Below are 22,718 nucleotides of genomic sequence, written 5' to 3' on the forward strand. Positions count from 1 at the left end.
TTTCACAACCAAAGAAAAGGACTCTTGTTTCTTATATCACAACGCAAATATTACAAACTATTTTTCTTCTTTTCTGGTATATTTGTTTTGAGTATACAATGTAAAGGATCGTGTCAACATCCCAATTCAGCAAATACAATACATGCTTCGTTTATTTACATGATAACTGAAAACATAAAAAACGTAATAGCTTCTTCATTCATCAAGCAGCAGCAAAGAACTTAGTTCAAGTCTATGGATACCACAACGGGAGAGTCTCCCTTGTCAACAACAAATGTCTTTGTGATCTTCTTAGAAATAGTATTAATTTCCAGTTTGTATGTACCTTGAAATCCTCTAAATGTGAACTCTCCTTGCTCCTCAATATGGCCGTGAGCACGAGTCAGCCACTCGTCTTTAAGAGCGAGGTATCTTTTACCAGCTTCATTGAGTTCACCTTCTGCATTAACCAAGTGAGCATTGTCTCGGCTCATGAACAACTCCCAAAATCCCCACAACATAATGCCATCCACTGCAGGATGTGCAAAAGCTTCTCGAAGTATAACTTCTAAATCTTCCCCTCTAACGTATTCATTAATGGAAGATACATCAAGCTCCGTAAACCAGATTGGAAGACCAAGAATGCCCAATTTATCCAGTGCAGAACAAACAATAGGCCCGACTGGACTATCTATATGTCCTTGAATCCCAATTCCACCAACAGGTGCACCTTGTTCTTGCAAATTCAGAATCTGTTCAATGTACTTCTCTGGAGATGATCTGGTGTCATCTCCATCCTCAATGTGATAATCGTTCACAAAGAGAGTGGCAGATGGATCTAGCTGATTGGCGGTCTTGAACATGTTTGCCCGGATATCTTTACCTAATCGATCTTGATAGAATGATCCATGCAGCATCTCATTGTTCACATCATAATGCCTGAATTTTCCCTTGTACCGATTGAGGAGTCCTGTTAGACGATTTTGAACTGCTGTCATCAAGTCATTTTTATTCAGAGCCTTAATCCATGGCTGGACGGTGCCTTCCACTTCCCAGAAGATACAGTGACCCCGGGTCTCGATGTTGTTTTTCTTACAGAGGTCCAACATCTCATCAGCATCTCTGTAGTTAAAGTTCCCTTGCTGTGCCTCTGTCCAATACCATTTCAACTCATTTCCAAACACAGCCCAGTTGAAATTTTTCACAAAGAAATCGACATAATCTTCATTATCTATGTTCGTCCTGCTAATGCATGAACCAAAGGGGAAACTGTTTTGTGTTTGTTTGACTTTAACAAAGGTACCGAGTAAACTGTGTGAATCCACACCTGAGAATTTCAGGGTGACATCGCACTTCCGAATCTGCATTGCAGCAAGATAATTCACAATGAAAGAAAAGTGCATAAAAAAATTTTATATGCAAATAGAAAGTACCAAGTTTGAGTAGGTTATTCAAGTTAACTTTGCACGATGGAGTCGATGGTATTGATATCATTCAGTGAGGCCGAGATGGAAAGACTACATTGCTTGTGAAAATTTATAAGACTAACATGGTCCAATACAACTTCCTCCACAGAAATAGTTCATTAAATGTTACACACTGAGCTGCACTGAAATGTTAGAATAATGTGGCAGATCTAGAAAATGTTGCATTATCTAGGTATATGATAAATCAATCACCAAGCAAATTAAGCAACTAAATTACCTTGTCAGTCTGCCTCTTCAAATGTCTGAATCGCGCCTCTCGGTCAACAGGGAAAATCTGAAGTCCAGCAAGCATTAAATCAATACCTGGAGCAGGGCCTTGGACGTAAACCATGACCTTAGATGGTTGCTTCTCAATTCTGAAGGAGCCGCCAATTTCATGCCATCTATCATCATTAATCTCAACTTGCCCACCATTGACCCACTGGTTATCCACTCCAAGTGCAACATTCACATTTTGAGGACCAGTTGCTCCAGAACCAATCTTAACCCATGCGGATACCTGGTATGTCAAGAATAGTTTAATTTTATCTGTGATCATCTGTGCAGGGCCCATCCAAGTCTGTGTACGTTTAGTGACAAGGATGTAACGACCACTTAATGGTTGATGAGGACCAAGTGATTCCCTTGCCATTGGAGGAAGTATATGTGGTGAGCCAGTTGCAACACTAAGAGTGCAATTACCAAGAGGAAACCAGACATTGGTTCCATCATTCAGATTAGAATTTTGAATTATATTAACTCCATAAGCAGGATTCTGCAAAATAAATAAAAAAAACCCTTAGGGTTCAACTGGATAATGCAGATAATAAACTTCTACTGAGATTGAAATATATATGGAAAGACATGTTAAGGAAACTTCAAAGTTCAAATTAACCACTTGAAGGATTCTGATTGTTTCAACCCTTCTGACTTTTTTCAGTAATATATTCATTGAAAATTGAATACAAAAACTGGAGAAGCAAATTTCAACATTTAAATCTCTGAATTCAACCAACCTCAATTAATGGAGGAGGCGAGGGAGGGATTTTCTCTGCATGCTTCACAACAAAGCTATTGACAAGAATATCAGTGCCTGCAGGTGGACCTTCTATGTAAATCACTACTCTTTTAGGGGAACCATTTAGAAGGAACTTTCCCTGCAACTGTACCCAGTCCTTATCTGTTGCCTGCAGACTACAGACCAAGAAAGCTGTCATTAAAGTAATTCGAAAATATGTAAAGGAGCTTATTGTATTAACAATCAAACATAGTACTAAGTCTAGATCATTTAATTTGATTGATGAAAAATGATAAAATGCTATAACAGAATAATTAATAACACAAGTTACTTATAAAGCCATCGGAATGAAGGGGAAACTAAATGTTAGTAAAAAAATATTGTTAGCAGATATTCTAGGTAATAAAACATAAATATCATCTTATGGAGATCAGAAACAGGGGAAATCTACTAACTTGGCAATTCCTATATATTGTTCTCGGAAATCTGGTGTTTGGACCCATAAAGTAGCCCGTACATCAGCATTAGTGACATTGTTACCAAATATCCTGACAAGAGCAATGGCCTCATAAGCAAGTTTTCTCTGTACTCTGCCAGTTATCTCCTGCTGAATCCCATTCCAGCTCTGGGTACGCTCAGTTGCAGATGCAAAAACTTTTCCGGACATGGGGACAATTTTCCCATCTTCCATAGAATCATGTAAGACAACCTTGCAGCCTCTACCGGACCAATTATTCAGGCCATCCTCAAATTTGGGATTTAGGATGATGTTCTGGTCTCCATCTCCACCATCGTCACATCTATTTCTTTTATTCTTTGCACATTAAGAAGAGCAAGAAAAATATTTTAGAGTTATCACCACAACACAATAAAATACACATAGTCATAGTTTGATGGAGAAAACTTGTAAACCTTTTTAATTATCAGAAATCAAAGGCTCAGGGAATTAAAAATAATTTCTTGGTGTGAAGTTGGACTAAAAAGCAATATAGGTTTAAGATGAATATTTACATTGGACTCGCTTTGACTGGAGCAGGTAATTATTACTGAATCAATAAGCAAGTCCACACCAGGAGAAGGGCCTTCCAAGTAAAACACGACTCGGTTAGGCATGGTTGACAGTGAGAATGTACCTTCCAACTTTTCCCATCTCTCCTTTGACACACAAGTTCTGCAATGGCAATTTCCATTAACATGATTTTTTTATTTTGTAGTTAGAGAAGAAACACAAAGAATAAGCAACAAATCCATTACTTTCCGATGAACAAAAAGTCAGTTGGTAAATCTCGGTATTCCAGTTTCAAAGTTGCAAGGACATCAGAAGGTCCCTGAAAAGGTCCTGATACTCCAACACATGCGGAAACTGAATAACTGGAACCTGGAGAAACCCTACTTGTGATATCTTGCTCCAAGCCCTGCCAGCATTCTTTTCGATTTGAAACAGCTGCATACTTGCCACCTGAGTTTGGTAAGAAACCTGGGTGACATGACTCTGCTGAAACCACAAAACCATCACAGCAATTTGGATGCCAGGAATGCAGTCCCTCAGAGAAGTCATGGTTTATTATAATATTTCCGGCATTGTCGCTGCTCGAACTGGTCATCATTGGGTTTCCAATCTGTCAAGCAAAGCATTAATCAGCAAAACTTGAATTTGAGAAATTTTATCCAAGAAATTACCTTGATCATTTGATACAAGTCTAAAACAATCAGCACAGTATAGAACTTTAGGTTATAAGCTCAAATGCCTTATAGTAACTGATATGGCTCATTACCAGAAACAGCAGAGATAAAGGATAGCACAATAATGACAGTAAAAACAATGCACTTGTACTAGTCGCTAGCTGACAATCAAATTCTTGAACACACATTTGAGGCCTATGTTTCAAATAATTTGCTTCATGCAGACATTCTTTTTGTTTCTTAACATTTTTAATCTTTCAACATTCAACTTCCACACTCAGAAATTTATTAAGAAAAACAGAATGAAAACAAATTATGTAAAGAGTCCAAAAGGGGTAAAACCTGGTCAGTTTTCCAGCCTAAGTTCAACTTTATAAATTCAATTCCTCATAACAAAGAGAGACAAAATCAACTTGTCTATGTTCATTTGTAATTTATTTCCAGTTCACCACTGACATTGGACGCAGAATTTGTCCCTTTTTTTGGATAATAGATAGAAATTTTGGACGTAGAGTTCGTCACTAATTCAAACATTAAATGACACAATGGAAACACATTGGGCAGCTCAATTTACTAATATCCAAAATGGTACATTCTAAGACAACAAAATGTAATCCGGAAAGTGAGTAGCAATAGATGTCCATCAAGCTACAAGAAACGAATCTATCCCAAAAAATTTGAAAAGAAAATCTTAACAAACTGAACATAAAGATTAATCTTGTACCTCTAATTTGCCATTATTCACCTGTGGGTTCTCCATGGTTTTAGATCTCTATCCAAAACAAAGATCAAGAAATACGACTGATATAAGAGCAATAAAATAAAAAGATTTGATAATGAAAAGTAAGAAGATGAATAGTTTCTCCTTTTTCTTTTTTCCCTCAGAAGACGGATAGAGAACAAGAAAATGAGTACCTGAAGATGTTTTTGGCTGCGATTTGTCTTGTTAAAAGCTCGACTCTTGAAGCAGCAAGAAGAGAAGCTCTTCATTTTATACGCATCGTTTTCGAGATTTTCAAGTGTAGTCTAAGAAAAGCGCGGGGCTAACCAACCATATCACTATCAAACAGCCAATTAAATTCCTTCTAACAGAACCCACTTGGTCGTTTGTCTTTTTGTATCTAAACTAAAAGATATAATAAACTGTGCTAAATCAATATTTTTATTTCTTTTTCCTTTATGATTCCGTCAATGGACTTCTCTGATCCAAGAAACATTATTTTTTTTCAATCGTCTCTGCAAGGCTAAGGCTTTCCAGACTTGTTTATACAATTGCTTTGTCTTGCAGATTGGAGTAAGATAAACCCAACCTCCCTATTAGGCTATTACCCTTTGAATGCTTGAATTGGAAAAGAAGGTTTAGAGGTTTGGACATTCTCGATTGTTGGTTTGACGAGAAGTCTTTGATTACAAGGCAAATTGTCTATGGTTTTTTCCTTTTTCTTTTTTTCTCTTCTCTTTTCAAGTTAGGTGAGAATGGGTATTCACTATTTGTCACTCGACTTGGACAGCTTTTCAAGTTGCAGTTTTTACAGCTATAAATATTGGGCAACTATGTTGCAGTTTGAACTGTATAATGAATATACGATGTAAAACCATAAACACCAAGAAGTTTGCGAATTCATATTACAATCACATGGATATCGCAAGCTTTGATGTTATAATGGAGTTGTTCTTTTTTTTCTTTTATTGGAATAATGGAGAAGATTTAAAAGATGATGTTATTGCAGACTGTAGATCACCATAAGAACTTGCAGACGAGAAAGACATTCCTTTGAATTGTCTTTCTATATAAGGAAAATAGCAACTGATTAGTAATTCTAACATTTAATGATTACTAGTTTAAGAATAACAAACGCCTAAAAGTCTTGCAAGTCAATAGAGACAACAAGTGGTAACTCACCCTGGTCAACAACAATTGTCTTGTTAACTTTCTTTGAAGAGGAATTAATTTCAATATTGTACGTCCCGCGAAATCCTCTAAATCTGAACTCTCCTTGCTCATTAATATGACCATTAGCGTGAGAGAGCCACTCTTTCCTAAGAGCAAGGAATCTTTTACCTGCTACATTGATTTTACCATCTGCATTCACTAGATGAGCATATTTCCGGGACATATACAACTCCCAGAATCCCCATAGAATCACACCTTCAACTGCCGGATGTGCATAAGCCTCGCGGAGCATTACTTCCAAATCCTCCGCTCTAATATACTCATTAGCAGAAGACACGTCAAGTTCTGTAAACCAGATTGGAAGACCAAGAGTTCCTAATTTATCCAAAGCAGAAGAAACAATGGGTCCAACTGGAACATCGATATGCGCTTGAATACCAATTGCTCCCACTGGAGCACCTTGCTCTTGGAGTTCAAGAATTTGCTGTATGTATTTCTCCGGCGTTGATCTAATGTCACTTCCATCCTCAATGTGGTAATCATTCACAAAGAGGGTGGCAGATGGGTCAAGTTGGTGGGCAGTCTTGAACATGTTTGCTCGGATATCTTTACCCAGTCGATCTTGATAAAATGATCCATGCAGCATCTCATTGTTCACATCATAGTGTCTGAACTTTCCTTTGTAGCGAGTGAGAAGGTCTGTTAGACGATTCTGTACAGCAGTCATCAAGTCAATCCCATTCAAGGATCGAACCCATGATTGAATTGCATACTCCATTTCCCAAAATATACAGTGACCTCGCATTTCCATGTTGTGGCTCTTGCACCAGTCCACAAGCTCGTCAGTTTCCTTGTAATTGAATTTACCCTCTTGTGGTTCGGTCCATGACCACTTCATTTCATTTTCGAACACAACCCAGTTAAAGTTTTTAACTAAAAATTTAACAAATGCATCATTGTCCATGCTGGTTCTGGTTATACATGATCCCAAAGGAAAACTGTTTTGTGTCTGTTCAACTTTAACAAAGTTGCCAAGAAAATTGCTTGTTTCTGATCCTGAAAATTTTAGGATGATATCACGCTTGCGTATCTGGAAGAAGGAAAGAAAAAAACTCTTTAATCAGAAAGCTGTATTATTAGCTCTAATCAGATAGAAAAGGAAAAAAGAAAAAGATTAACTTATTTGAGCAATAAGATTACAGAATGAGAATTCAAGAAGCAGGGGGACATTTCCGAGAATCCGTGGCCTGTTAAATGCTTAATCTAATTATTACCGGTCCTATTCAGAATTTCTGTAATGTATCTTACTTAGCCAATGATTTGAATCACTTCCGCAATAAACCTAAATTTTGTTTTGTCAACCAAAAGAGATCTTTAAAATTATCTTTAATAAAGAAATAGTCATTATCACCAAAGTCACATCTTAGAAAACTTTCTAACAATGCGGAATGAAATGCAAGGAATACATTGGAAACCATAGTGTAACAATGCAAAACCTAGAACTAAGGCTCTTTGCTTTGAATATTGCTATTAGATCAGTTATAGTTATGATAGTTGCGAGAAGGATAGGCCATTAGTAAGACTATAAGCAATTCCAGAGACTTCTTTTCAGATGAAACAGTAGATATTCAATCAATTTGGCGCAAGTGACTGATTCAATGTCAAAAATATCAAGATTCCAATATTTCCTTCCTTCAATCTATGGATAAAAAACAATAAAAATGTTGTTTCATATACCTTCTCAGTTTGCTTCTTCAAATACTTAAACCTTGCTTTCCGATTTACAGGAAAAATCTGAAGTCCTGCCACCATCAAATCAACACCTGAAGCAGGACCTTGTACATAAACCATAACATTAGATGGTTGCTTCTCAATTCTAAATGACCCACCAATTTCATGCCACTTGTTATCACTGGACTCAATTTCACCCCCATTTATCCATTCTCCATCCATACCAAGTGCAACATTCAAAATCTGAAAGCCAGTTGCTCCAGCGCCAATACGAACCCAAGCAGATACTTGATATGTCAAATAGAGTTTCAATTTATCAGTTATCATTTGTGCAGGACCCATCCAAGAATCTGAACGATTGGTTACCAAAATGTACCGGCCACTTAGAGGCTTATTAGGTCCAAGAGATTCTCTTGCCATTGGAGGCAATACACGTGGTGAACCAGTTTCAGTACTCAAAGCACAGTTACCAAGAGGAAACCATCCAGTGGTGCCATCATCAAGATTGCTATTATCAACTATGTTCATTCCAAAAGGGACATCCTACAGAAAAGGAAAAAAACACACATTTTAATACTAAAAATTGGGATCCAACATCTAGCGTGCATAAAAGATATGTAACACATTAGAGGACTGTTAGTAGATATTCATAAATGAGGACTGTTAGTAGATATTCATAAACCTGTATCATTTATGTGTCAGAACAAAATCTGACTAACCTTAGAAACTGGTCGAGCTGATGCAGAGATTTTCTCTGCATGCTTCACATTTAAACTATTTATAAGTATATCAGTTCCTGGAGGTGGACCTTCTAAATATATTATTGCTCTTGATGGGGAAGCATTAAGAAGGAACTCTCCCTGTAACTGTACCCAATCATTATCTGTAACCTGCAAACTGCAAGGCAAGCATCACAGACTGCACTAACAAATAAATAAATAACCAAAAGAAGCAGATATTGACAGGAGAAACAATTTGTTTGAGATATTGGAAACAATGTCAAAAATTACAAGTATATGTTCATAAATCATTCAAACTTGTAAATAAAATTCTGTTCCTATTATGATTCAGAAAAGTAAGAAAAGTCGAGAGATACTAACTTGGCAATGGCCAAGTACTCTTCACGAAGATCTTGTTCTTGAACCCACAAAGTGGCCTGTACAGCAGCACTGGTGACATTGTCACTGTATATGCGAACCACTGCTGTGACCTGATAAGCAACATGGTGCAGTACTCTTCCAGTGATCTCTTGTTCAATTCCGTTCCACTTTTCTGTCCTTTCTGTTGCAGAAGCAAAGACTTTTCCTGATTGCGGAATGATTTTTCCGTCTACCATAGATTCATGCAGTTCAATCTTGCAGCCTTTGCTAGACCAATTATTAAGGCCATCCCCAAATCTAGGGTTCAATATAATGTTATCTTCTCCAACAGCATTATGACTTCTTCTTGCACTCTTCACAAAACATGGGTAATATATATATCAGGGATCAACAACATGTATTTAAAATAAAACTAAACTGAGTAGTTCTTTATAAGATCTATAGAAGAGTCATATGCAAGTCATATGGATGAGGATATGGAAATGCAGTTCATTTAATCTTGAGGAAAACATGAACTCATCATCTAGCTCAAATGGTTGTTAAGCTTGCTTAGGAAACACTAACGGTCCTAGTCCGTACAGACGAGTGACTTTGGATATAAAGGTGATTTGTGGATGGCATTCGACTATGCGTAGTTTGCTGCAAGCATAGAGCCTCTGTATCATGTCCCATATAGTCAAATGGACTGCTAGCAACAAAATGCGAAGCAGCAGCTGCCCTTTCACCGCTGAACAAAATATGATTGCTTCAATGGTCGTTAGAGTTTAAGTAGACTCTGGCGACAGACACAAAGTAGAATTTACAAAAGCTTGGGAAGTAACACCGAGGAGAGAGAACATTAGAAGTTCAAAATGCTGTTAACTTTTAAAAACCGCGCATTCAAATTATGTTTAAAGCAACAAACTTTCCAGTAATTACTTGCACATAACAGCTAAAGTGCATAAATGTACTCAATCTTGCAAAGCATCATTCATGTTGAGTGCATTGGCTTAGCCAAAATCAAACAAAAAAATAGTTACAAAGATAACTTTTACAGTGTCCTTCTAAGCTATCCAAACAAAATAAAACCACTGAAAGAACTGAAGTGAACATCAATGCCAGACTTCACACGAATTACATAAAGTTTTAGAAATGTGGCTTCTACCTGGAGCAGTTGATTGGGCACAAGAACTGATTCTGCAAAACTTCCAAAAAGCAAAACCATAACAGAAAGGATAACCAAGGAAGAAACCATACGGTCCATTGAAAGAAACAAAACCCGCGGCTTTCCAGCGACTCCATTTCTGATGGGTAGAAAAAGAGGGTAAAGTTGCAAACTTGCAATAAAATTTTAGTGGGAATTTCGCTTTTTATCGTTTAGCGAGGAATGGAGATAAACGCCGAGGGAATCGCAATTAAGAGAGTGAGTGGATCACGGGATGAACATAGTTTTATGAAAGAAAAAAATATTAAAAACTGAGATTGGGAATGGTTTTAACGATGGAAAAATTGAATGGGGAGCATGTTCGATGTGCTTAAAGGGGTTCCAAGTCAGCTTGTTAGCTTTACAGCTGTGTCTCAATTTTCTCCATGGTCACGAGTGCTCGCTCCTGCAAATCCTAACGTTAGGTAGCATTTTGGTGCCTACTTGTATCTACGGATTATTTTAGGTCTCTGATTCAAAAATCAAAACTCTAATTATGAAAATCAAATGTTAGTAAGAAATTCAACATATTCTAATTCTCTAATTTCTACAAAGTCCGATTGGTTTCTCTGCAGTCTGTTGCTTTAGCATAAACTATGACTATTCACCTGTAATTAAAAACTGGTGCGAAACCTTCAGACAACAAGCCTAATTGATCTGAAAAAGAAAATTATCACATATGTACATTTTTATTTTCATATCAACTACAAAATTATTAAAAAAAAAGGTTTGTGACTTGTAGCCTGATCTTTTAAAATTAAATTCATTTCTCTTTCACTTAATTCATCCTAATATTTTCTTTTTTTGAAAAAAGAAGATTCATCTACATTTAATTATATGAATATGTTGTCTATTTATTCATATATGGTGCCTTAGTTATAACTAATTTAAATTTATCATTATTCAGAGTTTGTTTAATAAAATTAGTGATTAAAATAGCTCAAATTGAATATTAAACGAGTTAAGAAATAAATAAAATTGAAATTAATTTAAATATTTTAAATATTAATATTCTTTAACATCCACCTGAGATTTATTATATAAATAAGTGTAATTGAAAATAAGATAAATTTTGTTAATACTTAAACTAATAGAGAAAAAAAAAGAAGCTATAAAAGTACTAAGCTCAAAGTAATAAAAAAAATATTTCTCTAAATAACTAGATAAAAGTATTTTATTTTATTAGAAACAAAAAAAAAAATATTTAATAATAAAATAAAAACCTTTAAAAACTACTATAATATCTTCAAGCATGAAAATAAAAGAAAAATTCCACGGTTATCAGTAAATAACTACTACAATGTGTGAAGATTTAAATTATAAAAAATATATATATAATCAAGCTGAGATTGCTATATATTTTATTATGTTTAAAAATATAATCAAGCTGAGATTGCTATATATTTTAAATTAATTAAAAATTTATTAAATTCGAATAAAATTTAAACTGTTTAGCTATACTCGTCCTAATAATAAGTCCATATCTCATTAAAATGAGAAAATAAAACTTCAACTTTACCATTAATGCTTATTAATTACATAAAAAATAATGAACAAATGAAATTAGAACGCACAAACTCTTGTTTTCCGAAACAATGAAATAACATAATAAATTATAATCAGTGTACTCTTTAAACAGAGTTAGTTAATTAGTTAATAACTGAAATGATTAAATTGAATAAATTAAATGAGCAAATTACTCTAACGTTATTAATACTTTTTCTTAAGTCGAATTAAAAAATATTTAAGTTTTGTTTCCGTCATCTAATTTACTACCCAATTTATTAGATTTTGTAGTTAATAAACTCTTTTAAACAACTAAATGTCAACTAATTTACTGTCTGTTACATAAAAATGGCAAAGTCATTTATTCTCCTCAAATTATATAAACCAACGATATATTACTTTTCCGGAGAATCAGAATCAAATTATTTTATCTATAATTTGGCAATTTGTGGTGGTCCAAAGTTAAGATTAGTGGATAATTTAGTGATTAATTTACCCTTTTTGATATTGCGCTGGTTAAATCTGTTTTTAAATTTTAAATTTTAATTTTAATTTTAATTTCTAAAAGAAATAAAAAGAATTAGTAAATTTCTTCAAAAATTATTTTAAAAAGCTATTTATAGAAAATAAAATCCATAAGCTAACAAAAAATATTTTTAAAACTGTGCAATAAATTATTATCTTTTAAAATAGCTCAATTTCATTCTTTAATTTTTTTTAAAAGAGTCAAATAAATTAAATTAAGAACCGAGTTATAACTTATATTAGTAGTATGGGACCTTCAAAATATCAATTATAGACACATATTTTTCTTTTTTACTCTTAAATAACAAAATTAATAAGATAATATAAACTAATTAATCAATTAATATAATTGAATAATTATGAGACAAATCCAACCCAGCTAGTAAGCACCACCGACACTAAAAATCCACCACCGATAATGAAGAAGAGCAACGAGGACGGCAGGCGACGAGGGGACATACAAAAGGTGATGAGCAGCGGTCGATGAAACGACGACGACAGCTGACAAATTTGAAGAGGCGATGAACGGTAGGCGATAGTGTAGGCGATGAGCGAGCAATGAGCCTAATCAATTTTCTATTCTTTCTGTTTATTTTAAACTTTTTCTGTTTACTCGGTGTAGTTTTCTTATTAGTATTTTGTTTTTTCCTTTTGATGGGCCTCAATTGTGTTTGGTGGATTTTTTAATAGGAAAGCTGCATGCGAACAATAGTTGATGACGGTGGATATTGATTTGACAGGTGGAACTGGAGGCAAAGGCGATGGTAGAGGAGCAGCAACGGAGGCAACAATGGTGGTGGTGGCATTATAGTTATTATCTAAAAGTTTGTAATTTTAAAAGGTAATTTTTTAAAGTTTAATTATTTATATTTAAAACTACAAAATTCACATGTCTGTATGTTATTGGCTTCAATTTTTTATTGGATTCCACTATTAATAGAGAAGTTAAGGTGATTAACAAATTGAGTTTATTTAATCCTTTTAAAAGATTAAAGGGTGAAATTGAGTGAATGAGAATTTAATTCCACATCCTGAATTAATTTAGGGTGTTTTTCATCCTATGTCAAAATTAAAATACTTTTTATCAGACTCCGGGGCAAACCTATGAATACTAGAAGATACGTAGAAATTTATTAAAGTAAGGTTAAACTTGAAAAGTCCGGTAAGCTATACACACAGGTTTTTCTGGAAGCGTTGAAAATTTGGAGATTTGAAATTCAGATGGTCGACCTTGACGAAATTCAACAGAACTTTGCATAGAATATTATGACATTGCTGCAGTGCAGAGATTGGCTGGCACGCCTGCTTCCATATACTCTCTCTCTCTCTATATATATATATATATATATATGTATATACATAGACATAGCTTCCTCTTCCAGTACGAAAACATCTTTTACACACAGGGTTGCATGTTTTCGTACCTTCCTTTCATTGAATTTTATTAGGGGATTACATAGAATTAATTAGTTATTATTAATTATCTTTATACCTGTCATTTCAAAAAGAAAATAAAATTGGACGTCATTGGTCTCAAATAATTTTGAATTATTTTTTTAATTCAGAGATATAGGTTAAAACACATTCGGACTCTTCTCCGTAGAGGCAGCGCCGACCGGTGGAGGAAAGGAATCGCACGTATTACCTGACAGTAACATAACATAAGGAGAATTGCGTGTCAACTGCGATTGTTTCTTCCAGAATCAACGCATAAACGATAATAATAATTTAATCCTTTCTTGTCCTTAAAAAAGTCTTCTTTTTGCTGCTACAGTCCATACTTTTTCAAATCCGCTTCTGGATTTCCTTTTTTTGTCCCTGTCGAACCAGTAAACCACCACACCACCACTTCACAAAACTTGTAATTATTTCCAAATCCAAGTCCCGTTAACTAAATATGTTTTCTTTTTCTTTTTCTTTTTCAAGTGGGGCCCTGAAGACGAATTGACATACGAATCACAGCCGATGGCCGAAGCCTGAGGGACCCGGCCGGACCCATTTAAAACCATATATAGCTAAACCCTTTATAGTGTTTTTAGTTTAGAGTCGTCAAAGAAGGCATTTGTTGAACATTGACTAAATTATAATCAATTATCTGACTATAAAATTAAAGTCTATCTCGTCTCTCTCTCTAAATCTAGTTTCTGTTAATGGATTCTACTAAGATGGAAAAACATGATGCTTCTAGAAAAATGGAAGAAGAAGCTGCTGCTGCTAATGGAAGATCACAGACGGAGGCCACAGCTGAATTAAAGGAGAAGAAGAAGAAAAAAAAAGTGAAGAGTAAATATTCATATTTGCCAAAAATCGGATGCTTGAGAATAGAAGAAGATGAGCAAGGGAATTTTGATGTTGCAGTTGATAGTATTAATGGAGAGCCTGCTAATCCCTATCACCTTGTTGTTATGGTCAATGGCATCATTGGAAGGTAATGCAAATTAGTCAACTCTTGATTTCACATTTGATTAGTATCACATTCAATGCAAGAAGTGTGGACTAGTTTATCACGATTTCTTAAATCTTGAGTATTTTATTGTGTTACGTGCAGTGCTCAGAACTGGAAATTTGCTGCCGAGCAGTTCTTGAAACGGTATCCGCGAGATGTTATTGTACACTGTGAGTCCCTGTTCTTGGAGTTGCTTACTTGATCTTCTTTAGGAAACTTCCAACTTGTTATCCTCGTTAATTACAAACATTCATAATTAAATCTCAAAATTGATATCTCATGCTCAACTTTGATAGCTTATTTGAATTATTCAACTCAACTTTGCTAGCTTATTTGAATTATCGCAGACATTGCAAAAATAATCACATACAATCAAATTTGGTGCAGGCAGCAAAGCGAATTCTGCAACATTGACATTTGATGGTGTTGATGTAATGGGAGACAGATTAGCGGAAGAGGTACATTATAGCTTCAACGTTGATCTCAACCAAAACTATATTCTTCTTAAAATGTGATATCTAATATTTCAGTTTATGCTGGATTGATTTTATGTGTTATCACTACAAATTTTATAAATTGGCATTTCAATGTGAAGTTATTCCACCAAGATAAGAGGAAACATGTTTGTTTTTTCAGATTCTATCAGTGATAGAACGTAACCCCTCAGTTAAGAAGATTTCATTCATAGGCCATTCTTTAGGTGGCCTGGTGGCAAGATATGCTATTGCTAAGCTCTTTAGACAAGACCCTGGAAAAGAAAATTCTCTAGGAAATGGAAACTGTAAAAGTGATGTATCTGGAGATACAAGCGTGGAGGAGAAATTCACAAGCAGAATTGCTGGATTGGAGCCCATGAATTTCATAACCCTTGCTACTCCACATCTTGGTTCTAAGTGGCATAAACAGGTAATTTGTTCATTCTCTGCAGATGCTTTTACATTGAAGAGTTTCTTTTGGTGCTCTAAGCTATGAACTTATAGGTTTCGCTTGGATGCCATTGCTTATTTAAATCCATGGATTCTGTTTGCGTTGAAAAGTCTTAGTTAGATTGTTCGTTAGGCTTCAATGCCCTTTTGCAATAGTTAACTGGTAGACTCTTTTATTCCCCAGGGGTATTCTGATGACAAATAGATGAGATATTTAGCTTAGGATGTTATGGAAACTGTCGCTTTTGTATTTTCAGGTTCCCTTGTTTTGTGGCTCTTATACTCTAGAAAGAATGGCTGCTCGGATGTCATGGTGTCTTGGTAAAACTGGAAAACATCTCTTCTTAACAGATGGTGGCAATGGAAAAACTCCTCTTCTTCTTCAAATGGTTAGAGACTCTGAAAATCTTAAATTTATGTGAGTTGCTTTATCTTTTGTTTCACCTTTGAAACCAGGTATTGTTCTCATAAACATTTCAGGAAATTACCTTCAAAAGTTTTCTTCTCTCTGCAGGTCTGCCTTGCAATCCTTTAAGCATCATATTGCCTATGCAAATACACGATTCGACCGTATCCTGTTACAGTACTGATTCTTAGTCATTTTTGGAAACTGTTTATACTGTTTAGATAGCATACAAGGACATTCAGTGCATAGATATGACCTTTTAGGTGCTGAAAAGATTCCTTTTCTATTTCACATCCTATCTGAATGGAGTACTTAACACTTCATAGACCTTGTAGGATGGAGCACATCATCTTTACGGCGACGGAATGAGCTTCCAAAGGTAGAGCCTTTTAATCAATCTGATCTTGACTAAATTACATAATTTATTTGGATTTTTTCCCCTCATCAGAGACGACATCTTTCAAGAGATGAAAAATATCGACACATTGTACGCATGGAAGCCTCAAAAACTTCTAGTCCTCAACAAGAACTTCCCGCGGATGCCAAAGTTGATGAATGCAAGTCTATTGACATGGAAGGTCTGCTACTTAGTTACTTCTTCAAACTAAATTACTTCTTTTTGAAGGTTAAAAGGCAGCATTAAGTTTATTTGTCTTTGTTACTTGGTCGTCACTTTTTAAGTTCTCCAACTTTCTTTACATATAGAAGGAAAGAAAGAATGAATAAATGATAAGTAAGCTATAGAAAGTAAGTGAAGAGAGGCAGGGTTAGATTTCTGTTGGAGATTAGCTTATCAAACAGAGTAACAACTTTCATTAAAGAATGATTTGAATGAATTAATATGGCTCGTCATGCCTTTTTAGTCAAACTTGTTACCATTCTGATAAATCTTGCCATTTGCCATCTCTTTCTAGCAATAGATTATGCTGATCTTAGAATCACAAGACCAATGACTAATTATTTCTAATCCTTGACTCCTATATCATCTTCCTGAATGTTAACTTAACCCCATCTTCAAAATTGATACGATCATCACTCTTCTTATAGTTTTGCAATACCTGTAGACGAAATGATCCAAGCTTTGACAAAAGTGAGCTGGGAACGGGTTGATGTTAAATTCAACGGATACAGACAAAGATTTCTGGCACACAATACTATTCTGGTAAAGTTGTCGTTTCCTTTAAGAGTCTGAGTTCCTCCTATAGCATCAAGAAATTAAGTAATTCATAATTATTCTATAATTTGCCTGACATTGTTTGTTTTGTCTTCCATGTGCAGGTAAAAACTTATTGTCTATACTCTGATGGGGCTGATGTAGTCCAACACATGATTGACAACTTTCGTCTATAAAAATTGCAACAATTTGCCGAAATGGCCCAATATATCTAAATCGAAATTCCGGGTGACCTCATTGTGATGTAAGAAGTTAAGAACTGGCTAGAAGGTGTTGAGATGGATAGAACGGAGTGTGATACAAGGGGGTAAAAAACAGGTTCGCATCGGAATTTTCTGATAATGTAAATACAGGAATAGAAGGAGAAAAGGGAGATGGATGGGGAAACGAGGGGAAGAGGATGTTGGAGAAATTCTTTTGGCACCAAGGCGCTCGTGCAAAGCATTAGCACCAACTAATCAGCCGTCTGTTGGGGAGTAATTATATGCAACTTTTTATTCCACGTACGAGTAATTTTCCAATTATACATCTTGTATCAAGAAGCCTAATCTTTTATTGTCCTGATACATGTAGCTCATTTTTTTTATTTACCTCCTTGAATGTCCATTTTTGGGTTATTTTGGCTGTTTTGTAAACTAATTGAAGAAAATGATCATGGCTCAATTGATAAACGTGGCTCCTCATTCCACCACTCAAATATTTAGTTTGGCAGCATTTTAGTTACTTTCTCATTCACAGATGAGAATGCTCCACGTAATTATAAAGCCACTCTTTCTTCTTCTGATTCATAGCCGAAGCCACCGTTCGGCCTTTTACTGGGTCATTACTTCAAGATCAGTTGCAAATTCTCTGTGTCACAACGCAATTGAGCCTAGCCCAGACTCTTTAAGAGTTTCTCAGGTGATAGTTTATGGGGTAGAAGCCACATGCATCTCAGATGAATTATTATTATTATTATTATTATTATTATTATTATTATTATTTCAAATGTACACCGATCATAATGCTGCTGTTTGGTCCCTGTTTCTGGTATTTCTTCGTAACTGCTAACAGGTCCAGGATGCGCTGTCGTATATCCAAACTATGGTCCCATTTTCCTCATTTTGGGTGCTTGGAACCAAGGGGACACTTGGCTTCAGCTCAAGAACTTCATCAAATCACGATTTAGTCCTTTGCTCAATTAACGCTCATATCCTAAATCCACAATGTAAATTGCTACACCAAGTTGAAAATCAATTCAGGCCACTTTATAATGATGCTATTAGAAGTGGTATGACAGCAATTTAACTGTACCAAACTGTAGCATACCATGACGCCAACCTAATCTGCATAATTGTTACAAGTGGCAAGGCCACTGCCGTATATTGACATACATGTGATGCTAATTTCTACCCTTTTTTTTCTTCTTTCAATACTCAAAAGCCATGAGAGTTTGCCACCTTAGGCACAGACTCCGAATCAAACGGTTTACGTTTGCGGCTCTTTTCCCCAAAGGAGTTGTGTGTGAACTTGCAGGTAAAAATCCACGCCCACCCACTACTTCCCTACTCAGAAAAACTGAGTTCCTGTGCATAAAAACATGGTTTCTCAAGCAAAACTCCGTTTATCTATACTCTACATACCTACTCTTTAATAATATCCTTCTTGGGAACTATATTTATTCACATACCCTTTTCAAGAATCAAGATACAAGAGCCAGAAAGTGACTTGGCGTGTCAATTTGAAACTGCCCCAACAACTGTTTCAATCAAATCAGAATCAATCCTGACTCCCACTAAAGCAAGCTAATTGCACAAAGGTGGAGAAGACAAAATGAAAGCAAGATACGAAGAAAACGTAAAAACAACCCATACCACCGCTACCTGCGTTTATATTCTTGCATGTCTCTTTTTTTAGCAAAGAAAAAGAGAAGAAAAAAGAACAACTCTCTTTTATATTTTGGTGTTTGTTTCGGTTTGGGGTATTTGTCCTTCCTTGTGTTTGTATCGTTTTGCTGATTCATTTCTCTCACTCTCCTTTTCTTCTGCTCTGCTGATACACAAGAGTAGTACTAGCGAGTAGTGAAGTTCTTTTTTAAGCACAGATATGAGTACATTGGTTTTCTAGTGGCTCAACGAACGAGGCTTTGGTCCTTCCCTTTTCGACTGAGGTCCTCCACCTCTTTTATTTTTTTTCTTTTTTTCAATTTGTTCTAGGCTGACTGCTATTCTCTTTTTGCCCTACACGTTCAATCTCTGAAAGAAGGAGAAAGAAATAGAAAAGGGAAAAAAAACAGAGTCATCTTTTTGCATTTTGGGAGGTGGCAATCAAAGGCTGAACCTTCTTGGTACACTTTTCAGGATTCAGTTCTAATTCTGTGCTTGCCAGAAGAATTCATTCAATTTCAAACCTTTTCTAGATATTTGTCTACTCTGCTAGCTGTTCTTAATACTCTCTTCTTCTTTTATACCCTAATACTAAATTCTCTGCAAAAATCAAACGACATCCTCTCTCTCTCTGTGTTGGAAGAAATGGGCAGTGCTCAATTTTGCTACTTTTGCAACAGAAATAGGCATTTAACCATTTCCTTGCTGTTTCTTTTGCTTTCGTGCTCCACGCTTGTGAGATTTGTAGCTGAAGGTAAGGACTATAACAATCCAATTATTATTTCTCAAGAAATTAGCTTAGAATTCACATGTGAATTAAAAGAGTTGCATTCTTGAATTGAACTAAAGTCACTTTCTTTCGTTTCAGGACGAGCAATTCCCAAGCCACTAGAATCTGAAACACAAGTAAAGATCATGCATTTTCAGTGTATTTTTTCTTTTTGTTTTAACGTTTGTCAAATTAACCCTCCTGATTCTACCAATTATCATTACTTTGTAAACAGAAAGAAGAGATGGATGAGAAGATGGCAGTGAGAAGTCGAGTAATAGGGTCAACTCCACCAAGGTGTGATAGAAGGTGCAATTCCTGTGGCCATTGTGAGGCAGTTCAAGTACCAGTAACAACAAGAATTGTAAGCCATAAAAGAAGTGCGCATCTATCCACTGCAATTTCTAATATTGCATACTCTAGAGGTGATGGTATCTCCAATTATAAGCCCATGAGTTGGAAATGCAAGTGTGGCAATCTGATTTTCAATCCTTGAACGAAATAACATGTGCAGTTGTCTTGTTCAAAGACTCTAATTGACCAGCTTCCTTTGAGAATTGTGGATATGTAGCCTTCCACCTTATAGTCTTCACCCTTCTTGCCCTCCGTAGAAATAGTTTTGTAGAGTGCCTTTTTTTCTTTCTTTTTTTCTTTTGAATTGTTTTGTTTTGTTTCTTTAGTTGTGCCTGTAATAATATCTTTTCCTCTTAAAAAGCCTATATTTATCTTTTCTTTTTCTTGTTTTGTTTTGTTTCTTTAGTTGTGCCTGTAATAATATCTTTTCCTCTTAAAAAGCCTATATTTATCTTTTCTTTTTCTTGTTTTAGTAAACTCGGTCCTCCTTCTAAAGATGCAGACCTTATGTTCCATAACCTAATTCATAGTGCAAACAATAACGCATAACAGTCTTAATAGTGTCATCACACAGTTATGAGCTCATAGTAAGCATGCATAAGATAAACTCAATGAACACAAAAACTATATCATGAAACTGTTTGTACGAAATGGCTAATTAAATTTATGAGTTTATATGTAATCTTTCTATAAACTGTTATGAGTAATTTTATTTATAATTTAATTATGTATTCATACATAGTGCTGTCATGAGTAATTGTTTTTCATTTGTTCACTGACGCAGAATAAAAGTAAAATGTATAATTGGCCAATAGTGTGCATTTTTAGAGTTATATAAAGCTCGTGCTTGTGAAGGCGCTGAATTATTTCTCTACATTCAATAATATAGTATTAAAAAGAGAGAAACATGGAATTGAGTGGGTATTCATTATTTTTGTAATAATTTTTTGTGGGATGCTAAAAAATATGAAGAATGACGACATGGGGATGTGTTTAAGAGAGAGAGAGAGAGAGAGAGATGAAAGAACAGAAATGTGATTGAATCAAGGAAGGGAAGTTCTGTTTTCGTATCTTACAAGATATATATGTACATCAGAAAGCCTGCCCACCTCGAAGGGATCAAATAATTAATTTAAACCAAAAACCCTAAACCCCACCTCCACTCCACTCCACCACCCACATCCTCTTCTCATCTTTCCCTTTCGGGTTTTCTGCAAGCCTACTTTTGCTTCATGTGATCCTATCATTAATATTAATTAATTAATGATGATTTTGAGATTCCGCTTGGAAACCCACATGCTTGTTCTTCTTGGTTAAAATGTTGTTAATAGTCCCCCTATCAGGTCGATCTTCAAAGGCCATACAAGGATTTCATTTTTCAACTCTCCAGTGGAAAACTTAGGAGACTCTCTAGTTAAATAAATTAATCACAATAACTTCAAAAGGTTTATTATTAGTTCAGTCTCTAAAAAATAAATTTGTTTTTCTTTATCATCAATCAGATATCGATAGAGAGCATTCTAAAAATTTATGTTTTAAATATACAAACAAACGCTTGAATATTGTTTTAAACCTCATGAAAAAAAAAAAAAAGCGTTCATTAATTTATTTCTTTTCCTTAAAGAATGGGTAAACATTATGGTTTAGCAGAATCGGTACACATTATGTCTTTATACATCTCGGAAACAAAAATTCTCAAGCTTAGAAGGGCCTAAACAAGGAAAACATAATGAACATTTAGCAGAATTGTAGAAGTTGGGGGGAGGCACGGTAACAGTAGATACAGTGGGCCTTGGCATGGTTGTGAAGAAGGAGCTGGACGGAGGAAGTAGATATCATCATTTATTATAGTCAGAAAAAGGAGCAGAGAAGACTCTCAATCCTTCTTCTTGTTAGCAATAAATTGGGGGTAGTTTAGCAACTCTCTGCTTCCTTTCTTCGTCTATGTTTGTGACCTTTAGCAATCAAAAAAATGATGTGATCTTTTAGTTAACGTGGCTAACTCTTCTTCGGTTGCTTTTCTCCTGTTTTGTCTGTTTTCTCACTCAAAATCATTTTCTGTTCATTTCTTGGGGTCACACTGTTGTTGGCAGCTGAATGAATATATACAGTGCCAATACAAAATACAGCATGCTATCTGAAGGAAAAAAGAAAACAGAAGTTGATGGTATTGCCCTAATGATATATGTATATATTGTACTTACGTACGTACCTGAAACTCGTAACTTGTAAGTTATACGCGAAGTTACTTGAAACAAATTTAATCGTGTTTCAGAATATATATAGAGCCAGACAGACTATTCATATGAATTACCTTTATCAATCTCTTTTCTTTTTCTTTCCTTTTCATCAGGATGCAGGGAGATGTCTGAAGTGGAGTTGAATGTCTATTTCAATTAATTTAATATATAGCATGATTGATAATATTTTTAATATGGTACTTCCTCTTAACCTAATACATCAATTTCCACAATATTTTTAGGATTCTTCGTGTTTTAGAATATAATAAGAATTTAAAGTAAATTAATAAAAAATATTTTACTTAATAAAATGTTCATTATATTAAGATCCTGAAATTGCTATTAAAAAAATTCAATTGATTTTCACATAAATAAAGACTAATTTTATGTGAATAAAATATGTTACGTGGAAGTCATAATTTTAGTTCGACATTCTCTAAATAGGTTCTTATA

General features: G+C 35.0%; 5 protein-coding genes across 10 annotated transcripts; 3 read left to right on the forward strand and 2 right to left on the reverse strand.

The window, feature by feature from the left end:
* Nucleotides 1-5,286, reverse strand: LOC8288094 (endo-1,4-beta-xylanase 1-like). The gene is made up of 8 exons (XM_015719964.3): nucleotides 5,062-5,286; nucleotides 4,871-4,918; nucleotides 3,718-4,082; nucleotides 3,475-3,634; nucleotides 2,919-3,277; nucleotides 2,462-2,639; nucleotides 1,684-2,220; nucleotides 1-1,340 (listed from the first exon to the last, which is right to left on the reverse strand). The coding sequence occupies exons 1-8, from the start codon at nucleotides 5,134-5,136 to the stop codon at nucleotides 222-224; spliced, it is 2,841 nt and encodes a 946-aa protein (XP_015575450.2). The 5' UTR covers nucleotides 5,137-5,286; the 3' UTR covers nucleotides 1-221.
* A 560-nt stretch (nucleotides 5,287-5,846) lies between these two features.
* Nucleotides 5,847-10,665, reverse strand: LOC8288093 (endo-1,4-beta-xylanase 1). 2 transcript variants are annotated; one of them, XM_048370975.1, is made up of 6 exons: nucleotides 10,016-10,665; nucleotides 9,436-9,598; nucleotides 8,872-9,224; nucleotides 8,491-8,668; nucleotides 7,778-8,314; nucleotides 5,847-7,130 (listed from the first exon to the last, which is right to left on the reverse strand). In XM_048370975.1, exons 1-6 carry the CDS (start codon nucleotides 10,150-10,152, stop codon nucleotides 6,006-6,008), a joined length of 2,493 nt encoding a protein of 830 aa, XP_048226932.1. In that variant the 5' UTR covers nucleotides 10,153-10,665; the 3' UTR covers nucleotides 5,847-6,005. The 2 variants fall into 2 exon arrangements, with proteins under 2 accessions (XP_048226932.1, XP_015575457.2); XM_015719971.3 differs by lacking the exon at nucleotides 9,436-9,598 and having other exon boundaries at nucleotides 10,016-10,662.
* A 1,721-nt stretch (nucleotides 10,666-12,386) lies between these two features.
* On the forward strand, nucleotides 12,387-17,654 carry LOC8288092 (putative lipase ROG1). Of its 5 annotated transcripts, none has more exons than XR_007214833.1 (12): nucleotides 12,387-12,613; nucleotides 12,826-12,926; nucleotides 14,274-14,513; nucleotides 14,634-14,701; nucleotides 14,919-14,989; nucleotides 15,168-15,437; nucleotides 15,715-15,875; nucleotides 15,972-16,027; nucleotides 16,190-16,242; nucleotides 16,312-16,441; nucleotides 16,911-17,025; nucleotides 17,142-17,192. XR_007214833.1 is itself a non-coding variant. In XM_048371063.1 (12 exons), the coding sequence occupies exons 2-12, from the start codon at nucleotides 12,847-12,849 to the stop codon at nucleotides 17,211-17,213; spliced, it is 1,299 nt and encodes a 432-aa protein (XP_048227020.1). In that variant the 5' UTR covers nucleotides 12,396-12,613; nucleotides 12,776-12,846; the 3' UTR covers nucleotides 17,214-17,654. The 5 variants fall into 5 exon arrangements, 4 of the variants coding, with proteins under 4 accessions (XP_048227020.1, XP_048227019.1, XP_048227021.1 ...); XM_048371063.1 differs by having other exon boundaries at nucleotides 12,396-12,613; nucleotides 12,776-12,926; nucleotides 16,928-17,025; nucleotides 17,142-17,654; XM_048371062.1 differs by having other exon boundaries at nucleotides 12,396-12,613; nucleotides 16,928-17,025; nucleotides 17,142-17,654.
* Nucleotides 17,655-17,775: 121 nt separating this feature from the next.
* On the forward strand, nucleotides 17,776-18,409 carry LOC125369197. Its single transcript, XM_048371066.1, has 2 exons — nucleotides 17,776-17,937; nucleotides 18,091-18,409. Exons 1-2 carry the CDS (start codon nucleotides 17,776-17,778, stop codon nucleotides 18,322-18,324), a joined length of 396 nt encoding a protein of 131 aa, XP_048227023.1. The 3' UTR covers nucleotides 18,325-18,409.
* A 153-nt stretch (nucleotides 18,410-18,562) lies between these two features.
* LOC8288091 (EPIDERMAL PATTERNING FACTOR-like protein 2) lies at nucleotides 18,563-20,482 on the forward strand. The gene is made up of 3 exons (XM_002509976.3): nucleotides 18,563-19,656; nucleotides 19,771-19,808; nucleotides 19,907-20,482. The coding sequence occupies exons 1-3, from the start codon at nucleotides 19,548-19,550 to the stop codon at nucleotides 20,165-20,167; spliced, it is 408 nt and encodes a 135-aa protein (XP_002510022.1). The 5' UTR covers nucleotides 18,563-19,547; the 3' UTR covers nucleotides 20,168-20,482.
* The last annotated feature ends 2,236 nt before the right edge of the window (nucleotides 20,483-22,718 follow it).

The sequence above is a fragment of the Ricinus communis genome, chromosome 2 (assembly GCF_019578655.1).
Source record: "Ricinus communis isolate WT05 ecotype wild-type chromosome 2, ASM1957865v1, whole genome shotgun sequence".
Taxonomy (NCBI): Eukaryota; Viridiplantae; Streptophyta; class Magnoliopsida; order Malpighiales; family Euphorbiaceae; genus Ricinus; species Ricinus communis.

Coding starts and splice junctions, on each gene's coding strand:
- LOC8288094 (XM_015719964.3), bottom strand. CDS start 5,136: ATGAAGAGCTTCTCTTCTTGCTGCTTCAAGAGTCGAGCTTTTAACAAG. Junction 4,919..5,061: donor GCAGCCAAAAACATCTTCAG/GTACTCATTTTC, acceptor TGTTTTGGATAG/AGATCTAAAACCATGGAGAA. Junction 2,221..2,461: donor CGCCTCCTCCATTAATTGAG/GTTGGTTGAATT, acceptor TTTATTTTGCAG/AATCCTGCTTATGGAGTTAA.
- LOC8288093 (XM_048370975.1), bottom strand. CDS start 10,152: ATGGAGTCGCTGGAAAGCCGCGGGTTTTGTTTCTTTCAATGGACCGTA. Junction 9,599..10,015: donor TGCCCAATCAACTGCTCCAG/GTAGAAGCCACA, acceptor TATTTTGTTCAG/CGGTGAAAGGGCAGCTGCTG. Junction 7,131..7,777: donor TGAAGAAGCAAACTGAGAAG/GTATATGAAACA, acceptor TCCTTCTTCCAG/ATACGCAAGCGTGATATCAT.
- LOC8288092 (XM_048371063.1), top strand. CDS start 12,847: ATGGTAGAGGAGCAGCAACGGAGGCAACAATGGTGGTGGTGGCATTAT. Junction 12,927..14,273: donor AAAGTTTGTAATTTTAAAAG/GTAATTTTTTAA, acceptor TGATGCTTCTAG/AAAAATGGAAGAAGAAGCTG. Junction 17,026..17,141: donor TGGCACACAATACTATTCTG/GTAAAGTTGTCG, acceptor TTCCATGTGCAG/GTAAAAACTTATTGTCTATA.
- LOC125369197 (XM_048371066.1), top strand. CDS start 17,776: ATGAGAATGCTCCACGTAATTATAAAGCCACTCTTTCTTCTTCTGATT. Junction 17,938..18,090: donor ACTCTTTAAGAGTTTCTCAG/GTGATAGTTTAT, acceptor AACTGCTAACAG/GTCCAGGATGCGCTGTCGTA.
- LOC8288091 (XM_002509976.3), top strand. CDS start 19,548: ATGGGCAGTGCTCAATTTTGCTACTTTTGCAACAGAAATAGGCATTTA. Junction 19,657..19,770: donor TGTGAGATTTGTAGCTGAAG/GTAAGGACTATA, acceptor CTTTCGTTTCAG/GACGAGCAATTCCCAAGCCA. Junction 19,809..19,906: donor CACTAGAATCTGAAACACAA/GTAAAGATCATG, acceptor CTTTGTAAACAG/AAAGAAGAGATGGATGAGAA.